At 34.5% G+C, this 9819-nt stretch overlaps 1 protein-coding gene across 2 annotated transcripts; it reads left to right on the top strand.

Annotated features, from left to right (window-relative positions):
• The first annotated feature begins 595 nt into the window (after window positions 1-595).
• On the top strand, window positions 596-9204 carry LOC145628731 (membralin-like protein At1g60995). 2 transcript variants are annotated; one of them, XM_081681114.1, is made up of 15 exons: window positions 596-963; window positions 1711-1773; window positions 1900-2328; window positions 3267-3348; window positions 4189-4247; window positions 4425-4481; window positions 4594-4688; window positions 5105-5184; window positions 5625-5708; window positions 5886-6002; window positions 7238-7323; window positions 7419-7525; window positions 7659-7750; window positions 7833-7909; window positions 8353-9204. In XM_081681114.1, exons 1-15 carry the CDS (start codon window positions 811-813, stop codon window positions 8854-8856), a joined length of 2085 nt encoding a protein of 694 aa, XP_081537240.1. In that variant the 5' UTR covers window positions 596-810; the 3' UTR covers window positions 8857-9204. The 2 variants fall into 2 exon arrangements, with proteins under 2 accessions (XP_081537240.1, XP_081537241.1); XM_081681115.1 differs by lacking the exon at window positions 4189-4247 and having other exon boundaries at window positions 4420-4481.
• Window positions 9205-9819: the final 615 nt, after the last annotated feature.

Here is a 9819-nt window from a genome sequence, read left to right on the forward strand (position 1 = left end):
AATTATACCCTCTAAAATGTTTATTTACTTAATTTCCCTATTAATGTTGAATAACTTTTTTTTTTATAAACTCTTAAAAATAGTGTGCGGATGTTTATATCCTTAAAATGTTTATTTACCTAAATGCCCCCATTAATGTTAATTAGCTCTTTTTTCAAAAACTTTTGAGAACGGTGTGCAGACATTTATACCCCTAATTTTTTTTTACATAGTTTCCCTTTAATAAAAGTCAAATTGAAAGAATTTCCTAAATATTGCTTGTTATGATGCGCGCGTTGGTTACCCTAAATAATGAAAGAGTTTCCTAAATAATGAAACGTCAATCATTTATGAATAAAAAGAGTAAGAGATAGTTCAAGCTTTCTTCCCATTTTTAGGAGATTCTGAGATCGATTTTAAACATAAAAAAAAAAGCATTTTTTTTTTAAAACAGTACTCTTATTTTATTACAGGATATTAAAAATAATTTATGGTCAATCTGAAATTGTAAAAAAAAAAACAAACAAAAATGATCTCGTGCAATTCGTGGGCTTACCCGCCACGCAATCACATTCCGAGGTCAGACTTCCCCTCTTTTCCTCTCTTTCATTCTCTTCTGAATTTTCAACTTCCAGATTTAAAAAAAAATAAAAATAAAACCCTTGATTCTCTCCCAATTTTCCTCCTCAACTTTCTCTCTCCTCCATTGTTGATCACAAATCAACCTTCATTTCCCGATGATTTTAGGGCTTAAACCATCATCCAATTGATGCAACCCTAGCTCATAATTCAGTAACAATTTGGGGAAAAATTGATTGAATTTTCTGTAAAATGGATCCTGAACAAACGTTTATTAGGGTTCAGGAGAGGTTTTCGCAGATGATTACGCTTAGAATTCGAACTGCTCTTGAGTACTTTTATCTCTTCTCCGCTATTACTTTGTTTGCAATCCTTGTTGTTATGCACGCTAATTTTGTTCAGCAGGTTAGCAAATTCCTTCATCTTTAAGCTCAATTTTTCATAATTTGATTAAATTTGAACTACATGAACTGTTTGTTGAATTTATGTAATTGGTTAAGTAGGAATTCTGTAGTAATGTTCTGAGTTTCTGATTCTTTAATTGTTTCTTGATTATCTTTGATTTCTGGAAATTGAATTCAGTTTAAGTTAATGCATGGTTAAGTGATACGATTAAGTTTATCTTTGCTTTTGTTTTAATAAATGAATGATTTGAAGTCAATTCACCTGTATTGGAATGATATACTTTATCTGTCCGGACTGGCGGACCGTACCTAGATAATATGCCACATTTGATCGGAGTTATTTCCCGGAATTAAGTGAGTGAGTACACTATGACTGTTCTTCGTTGTTGAACTCGAATTGTAGCTTACTAAAGCTAGAAAGTGGCCAATTATTTCAAGACTTTTCAAATAAAATTTGGTTGATCATTTTCGGAAAGGGAGTAGTTGTGAAATGGACAGGTTCTTGAGGCAACTGTTGTGTGGGAGTAGCTTATACATATATAGAATTAGGAAAAGATGATACTATTGTATGTCTTTTGTAATTTGATCAAGGAAATGGCTGAACCTGAATTTGCTGGATCAAAGTCCTACTTTGGTGCTTTAAGTTGTTCAGTATGATGGGAGTACATTCTCATTGCCGATACTAATCAAGATCTACTGGTATCTTTGGTTTTGTATGTCTTTGACTTTTGATTTTAAAATTATGCAGCCGGGCTGTTCCAGTGAACTCTCTGGAGTGCAAACAACAGAAGCACAGCTTATTTTCGTCAAGGTAATAAATATTGGTATTTTATGCTGAACAAATCAACTAAAAAAACCATCTACTTTTGCTTTGAATGTAGGCAGTTTTTCCTTTTGGCTTATGCCCTTGTGATGTATGCTCAAACTGATGATGCAGATTACTGGAATTGGCCTGCTAATTCAAAAAGATTCTGAGCCAAATTTTGAAGATATATCTCCTGGACGAATTCTTATTGATGAACCTAGACCTAGAGAGCCAGATGCCCATGACGACGAGTTTAACTTGTTTGCCGTGAACTACTGGTTTGGTTGGATTACTTCTGGTGCTAGGAGGGGAAAATTGAACTTCAAGTTTTGGAAAAATTATTATGAATACTCTGAAACACAGCCAGAAACTATCGTTGATGGGAGGGGCTCAAAGTTAGCTGCCAATGATGGTAGAGTTGAAAGAGAGGAGCCATCTGAGACCTTTTCCATGTTTTCAAAACAATCTGCAAGAGCAGTCATCTTACACTTTTTCAGAAAGTGGCACAGACGTCTAACATTTATCTGGAAACATGGGACACGTTTGTTGGGAACTCTTTGGGTATGTGTTTTGTTGATTCTGCTGGTGCAATATATTGCTTCTTTAAATGTTTGTGCGTCTACCTGGAGTTTTATTTCAGTTGGTTCCTCTGAATCTTTAATTTCTAGTAACATTAGCATATGACCTTTGCTATCTGTGGCCTAAAAGCTCCATATGATTTTAATGGAATTTTGTGAGTTGTGACATACTTCATATGTCTTTTGATGAAGTCTTGTTTGATAATCTGAAGAGCTGAAAATAAGGTCAAAATCTCATGCTATATGCTTTGATTGTATATTTGTATGAACATCTTAATGAAAACTTCATCCACCTTTGCCATTCTAATTCATGATCGAGGGCTTCAAAAATATTTTTTAATTTTTTTTTTTTTTTATATAATTGGAGCTGGAAACTTTCTACAAGTTTTTGTTGATTTCATAAATCTAGCTTTTTTTCAGTGAGCAATTGCTAAATGTATTTATATACCTATTGCTTGATTGCAATATTTCCTTGTTATTTAATACTATTAGACTCCTAAGTTTGCATTCCATTGTCATATGTATAATTTTATAGCTCAATATTTCTAGTTCTATACATACAAATATACAATTATTCTGATGGAAGATTGAATAATTTGTAACTAAGTGGTGAGAGAAGTTAGAAAGATATGTGAAAAATATAATGCAGACAGCTTATTATGTACATATCATGTATTTTGATAATTAGAAAAAAATAAAAAAAAATCAATCAAATAAATTAAACCATAATTTATAATTTCCTATAGTCATATATTCATATTTCGTTCAGTGCTATGGCACATATATGGTTGATGGTCTTTTCTATAAATAGGCCAACTCTTCCTGAAATTATGCATTTCAGTTTCCTTTAAATGTTTGTGTTTTTGTTCTTTTTGAGTTAAAACATTTTTTTTATGTTGCTGAATTGGATTTCAAGTACAGAACGTTGCAGGTATTCGCCTGAATCTTGACATTCCTAAGTGGCTGCGTATTTTGCACTTGGATAGGCTCAATTTGTTTGCAGGTAGATTGATTTTTACTTCAGCTGCTAGCCTGATATTGCCAACTCAATTTGCTTGCAGTGTCTTTTTCAGTCATTTGAATTTAAAACATTCGTTATATAACTGGAAGTTTCAAGCGGAGGTGATGTGAAGCTTTAGAGAACTATTTTTTCTTTTTCTTATGTATATAGTGTGTCTCCAATATAGTATTTCAAGGTTGAAAACAATAAGATCATTCCCTCAAATGCATAGAATATTTCACGCATAGAGGACTCCTGACTGGTGTTGGTCCACAATCCCCTTTCAGAAATAAGCACTTGTATAAGATTATAGACATATTTCAAGAAGGGAGTCTTTTTATGTTTTTATTACTTATATTAGGAGCTACATAACATTATCCTAGGTAAGTAGGTTTAAAATGCTGAACGCTATCGATTGAAAGTGAATGCCTTTAGGGGTTGAGTATTTATGAGAGTTGAAGTAATATCTTTTATATGGTTTGGCTTCTTAAAGATGAAGTAGAATGAGTAAAATGTTTGTAAAAACATAATTGTTGTATTAGCCACTTCAATTTAACTCAGTGAAAGCCATCTTAAAGAACGCATCATTAGTGTTGATTACTTATTGATTGGAAACAAATTGTAGAATGTTTAGTTTTATGTTGAAAATGTACTATAGGAATTAATTTTCTTGTCAAATCAATGCTCTATTTCAAATTGCTCATTACTTTCCTCACAATATTTATCTGTAGAAGTTATTACTCCACGTGGTTTATGGAAGTATATAAGGATAATATCATTTTATATTTTAAGTATAAATGTTGCAACATCATTATTAAACATACTTTTTTGTAATCTATATAGTTCTTGAGCAATTAGCTGCCAAAGTTAGACTTCAAAAGGCGAAAATGACGCATGAAATGGTGGGTGTATCATCTTTTACATGTATTTGTCATATCTTGCTGGTCAATTTCCCTTACAGTAGCATTCTATGGAATCTTAGGGGCATGTCTAAGCTCTTAACATATTGACATGTCTCTTATAAAGAAGATAATTCCTGTTTTTTAAAATTCTAAGTTACTCTAACCTTCTCAGTGCAGTGGCTTGAGAGGAAAATCAAAGCATTTGAACCGTCATATCTCTATACTATGGAAAAGGTGAGTTCAGTTTCGTTTTTCTTATGCACTCTACGTTGTATTATAAATTTAGAACAAATCAGGTAATTTCTTGCTTAGTTGCTAATCTTTGTTATCTGTCGTCTATCTTTAGGGGTATTTCTTGCTTCCTGAAGAAGCTAAATCTCGTCATAACATTCGGACTGCTAACATAAGCATATCTGCTCGGCATCCCTGCTTTGGTAACAGGTGATTATTGTTCTATCTTTTTCATAGCTTCTTTATTCTCCTTACTCTTGTTTTGTTTTATTAATTTTTTATTTGCTTCTATTCCCAAGTTCTCTCCCCCATTGAGTGCTGATGCGTATGTACCCGTACTCAATTGACATTATGAGCAACATTGGATTTATTGTATTAAAATTATTATTACTTTATAACGTACCTATATTCTGTATCATGTGACTAAACTGCTAATATGCTATGACTTTGAATATTATTGGACTGTGGGCTTCAAAACCAGGGTGATAACAGTTTGTTTTATCTCCTTTTTTTTCCCTCCATCTCCTTACCCCCCCCCCCCCCCCCCCTTCCTTTTTCCTTGATTTGTTCCTCAAATCTATTGCTATATTGTGCTCACCTGGCTTTACATAATCCTACATTTTCAGGTGGCAACAACTTCTCATAAATAGAGTGGTGGGGTATGACACTATTCTGATGAACAGTTTGCTAGATGCTCCTGGACAAGGTAGAACTCAATATACACTACCGATGTTATGTAATTGTTCAGATTTCAATACCAATGCAATAAGTAATTCCTCCTTAATACCTGCGCACAATTTTAAAGGACTATTATTTGGGCATAGAGCTCATGTTTTAGCTGTGAATATCTTGAGGCAGCTTCTCCAGTCTTCACTAGTATCAAGTTGTAAACTTGTAACAGTAAAGTCATCTACATCTGGATCTTGCTAATGATGGAATCTTGCTAGGTTGTTTTCAGGATGTGGCATATGTAGGTATAAATTATTTTCACATCTATGCCAATCAATAACTAATTAATACTCACCCTAAATGGTATGGGGTATGAGCAATGATTTGAATGGTGCTCGTATTATGAACTGTCACATTACTTTTCTCACAGTTTGTAGTGTTTTTAGCAGAAGTCTTTACATGATAAATTCTCTGCAGGATACCTATATAACTATCAGACAAAGGAGTTTTATAACCTCAGTTATGCCCATGAGCCGTCAAAAAGCTCTGCTACTTTTGGAGGTTTGTCTTCTGTGATAATCAAAGTCTAGTCTCGATATATTTACTCCTAATCCTAGAGAACTCCTAAAAGCTTGGTTACATTAATTATGTTGATCCTAATATATATTTTTTGATTGTAATTTTTATTGTTCTTCTGAATATCTGTGGGTTCATATGCCTTGTTTTGTTTCTTTGCAGATTATCTGGTGACTAAGTGTGGGGTGCTTATGATGTCACTCTTTGTTTTCTTCACGACGACCATGTCCGTTTCATTTACATTGAGAGAGACACAAACTCGCATGCTCAAATTTACAGGTTGGTTTGCTTTCAACTTTATATACATTTTGCAAGATGTGTACATCAACTACTGGCATATGGCTCATTGTTGATTCTGGAGGCTTGTTGATCTTGAGATCTATTTCTTTTAAAAGCCATGTTACCTGTTAATGAACTACTTTTGTCATACTTGTGTCTATACCATAGTAAAAAAAAAAATTGCGGATGCGGTCGCGATCGTGGTAATGGTTGCGTTATCGCGGGAACGGCTTGTCACGGACGAATAAAACAGGTCGCGGAAAACGCGGTGTGAATTATTTGTAAAAAATCACATTAATGGATTTAAGTGGTGTTTATAGTCTTTAAGTTAAAAAAAAAGTAGTCTTTGAACATAAAATAACCATATTTATCATATTAAAAGCAGGTAACATATTTGGTGATAAAAAATTACCTATGTTACTTGGACTCGGATGAAGTGTCAAATTAGACATGGGTGTCCAAGTATCGGATTCGCCCATTTTCTTGAAAAAAGTTTTATTTTTAGTTAAAAATGAAGTGTCCAAGTGTCGGTGTCCGACACGAGTCGTGTCGACACGGACACGTGAGGTAAATGAAAGAGTCCGAGTAACGTAAATTACTAAATATCATCAAATACTAAAATATTAAATGGATGTGGGTTAATAAACATTCTAACGCGGCGAGTCACCGTTACAGAACGGATGATGCGGGGAGAGGGTGGGGGTCTGGATGGGATGGGATGGGGTTTGGTCTTCAAGACTTGAATGGGAGCTGTAGAATGTAGTAAAAATTAATGGTTGCCAGTTAAAGCAGGTGACAATGGCTTCACCATGGTTATGATGCTCGAGATATGAAGCAAAGATGACCTTTAACAATGTAAAACTGCAGCAAGCAACAAGGTCTGGAGTCTGGACATTGATGATGTAAAGACAATCAAATTGCCTTTTGGTTATTGGTGCTTGATACCGAGAAAGAGTGAGAAGAAAACTAACAAAGGAGGAAAAAAGGGTTGAGCGGTTAGATGCTTAGATGTGTGATTCTGTCCGCTTCACCAGTGTCCAGATATTATATTGAGCCTAGTTGAAGATTGACTAGAAATTTTGAGGCTAGATTGACTAGAAATTTTATAACTCTGGTTTCAGAAATGCCACTGCTGTACTTTTGGCTCTCTTTCCTCTTTGATTTAATATTTAAGGCCCTATGGCATGGCTGACAGGTAACAATCACGTAACATTTTTTCTCCAATATGTATGCAGTGCAGCTTCAACACCATGCGCGTCATCGACTTCCAACATTCCAGCTGATATTTGTTCATGTCATTGAATCGCTTGTCTTTGTACCTGTAAGGATTCTGCATTTTATGATGTACTAAGAATTTTCAATCCTTGAATATGTTTATTTCTATTTGCTGCTGATGGATTTCATTCAACATTACAGATCATGATAGGCATCCTATTTTTTCTGTTTGAATTTTATGATGACCAATTACTGGCTTTCATGGTGTTGATATTGGTATGGCTGTGCGAGCTTTTTACCCTTATTAGGTAAGTCTAATGCTGTTTGTTTCTTCCTTCTTCCCTCTTAGAAAATTTTCAGGAATTCATGTGCTCCATCGCGCGTTTTTTTCTTTACTTTTTTATACTCTTTAACCATCTGAACTTTTTTTGGCTTTTGTAGTGTTCGTACGCCAATATCAATGAAGTTCTTTCCACGCTTTTTCTTACTCTATTTCTTGGTGTTCCACATTTACTTCTTCTCGTATGCATATGGTATGATGACCTGTATATTCCAATTAATTTTTCCCATTTCACCTATTTCTAGTTTTATTTAATGCACTCTTGTTTCTAGCAGGTTTTTCGTACTTGGCCTTATCTACTACTGCAGCATTTATGATGCACCTTATCCTGTATTTCTGGAACAGATTTGAGGTAAAAAAATTTATGATGCCTTCGGAGCCTAGAGCTAATATGTGAACATGATGGCATAATAATTTTTGAAACCATAATTTACTGTTCTTTGTCATATTTATGTGCTTGTCTCTCTTAAGTTCTCTTACTGATCCCTAAAAAAATTAACATTTACTCTATGCACAGAAAAAAGAGTGACAAAAAGTAAAGTGAAAAGTAATATGTGGCTGTATTCATGCAGACTTTTAACAAATTTGTAGATATTTGTGCTGTACCAACTGTGTATTCATGCAGTAATATGGCTGTATGAGTCTATGGACACTGAAATTAAATGTAGCCCATGGTGTATAGGTTTAATTTCAATCTGCTATGCTTATGTGCCTTGTAATTTCTAGTTTCTTGCATTTTGTAGCTGCTCCTTCCATACTTGGATTAGTTATGTATTTTTCTTTTTTTAAATTCAGGTCCCTGCTTTACAACGGTTTTTGCAAAGTCGTCGTTCACATATGCAGCAGCACCCAGATTTCCACATAACCTCCTCGACTATACTTGCCTCTACACTGCACATCACCCGGTTGAATACAAGAAACCCTGGCCCAGCCAATACGGAGGATGCTTCAGGTCCTGGGGTCTCAGTGCTTAGGCCTGGTGGTAATGTTCCAATGCCACACCATGCGCAGGCTGCAGTTCCCGGGCTTCAAGAACAATTGGGAAATGCAATTCAGCAAAATGAAAATATAGGGGAAGAACCTCTTCCAATCCCTGAACATGAACTTCGGCAACCAGAAGCTGGTCAAAACCCGGGAAATATGAATTCCTTTAGCTCTTTGTTGCTATGGATTCTTGGAGGAGCACCTTCTGAAAGCCTCAACTCCTTTTTTTCCATGTTTAGAGATATGAGGGATCAAACCCAATTTTATACAGATTCTTCTAGACCAGAAAGTGATAATGCCGAAAATCCTCAATAGTGGTGAAGCAGAAGCAGGTGAAGGTAAAATTGGCAATTGGTGAATACTGTCATATTTTGAGCTATATCAAGATATCGATCATGTTTACAGAAGCAGAAAAGCTTCCACGGATGTCGGTTTCAAATGTAAATGAGTAGAAAACGAAAGGGAATAGGCAAGAAGAAGCTATGTTTCATGTACGCTGAGATCGTGGTAAATTTGTCTTAGTGAGGAAATTTTGCCATGAGCAGAGGGGTTTTGTAAGAAATAGTTCCTCTCTGGGCTCAGGATCTTTCTGTAACTATTGCTGTAAAAAGACGGTTTCTATTGTGATGCAATATTATAAATATAAGTCATTATAGATTAATATCAGAATATGGTCACTTGTTCCTTTCAAAAGAAAAACAATAGTCTGATGGCAAATTAAAGTTCACATTTTTGGATTTTTTTCAGACTGAATTCCATAACCTGTGTTTCCAATTATTATCCGTCAAATTTCCCCTACATTTTCATGTTTCCCCCAATTTTCTCCACATTTCACATACTTGTATGATATACTTATTTTTGTAAAGAAAACAAGCTGAGAATCAATACTTTTCAATCCCCTGTTAAATTAGTTAGCATTAATTCCCACTTTCTGAAGATTTAATATTTAGAGCTCAAGGATTTTGAAAAAGAGCACCTGAGAATCAAATTCCATGATAATCCGGAAAATTTAACAATGTATTAAGACTAATAACAACACTCACTCGTACATCAACCCGAATAATTTCAAAATAATTGATAGTATGAAGGAAAAAAAAAAAACTAGAAAAGTCGATATCTTGCACATATACTCCCCTTATCACTCAAATAACAGTTATTTTGAACTATCTTATTCATACACAAAACATCTAGACAGTATAATACTTTGTACTATAATAGCATAATAATTAAAGAGAGTGACAAGGAGTCAAGGATTCTAGATGGTGATTAAAAGAATGA

The sequence above is a fragment of the Chenopodium album genome, chromosome 4, assembly GCF_948465745.1.
Source record: "Chenopodium album chromosome 4, dcCheAlbu1.1, whole genome shotgun sequence".
In the NCBI taxonomy this organism is placed as follows: domain Eukaryota; kingdom Viridiplantae; phylum Streptophyta; class Magnoliopsida; order Caryophyllales; family Amaranthaceae; genus Chenopodium; species Chenopodium album.

Coding starts and splice junctions, on each gene's coding strand:
- LOC145628731 (XM_081681114.1), top strand. CDS start 811: ATGGATCCTGAACAAACGTTTATTAGGGTTCAGGAGAGGTTTTCGCAG. Junction 964..1,710: donor ACGCTAATTTTGTTCAGCAG/GTTAGCAAATTC, acceptor AAAATTATGCAG/CCGGGCTGTTCCAGTGAACT. Junction 5,185..5,624: donor GCTAGATGCTCCTGGACAAG/GTAGAACTCAAT, acceptor AATTCTCTGCAG/GATACCTATATAACTATCAG.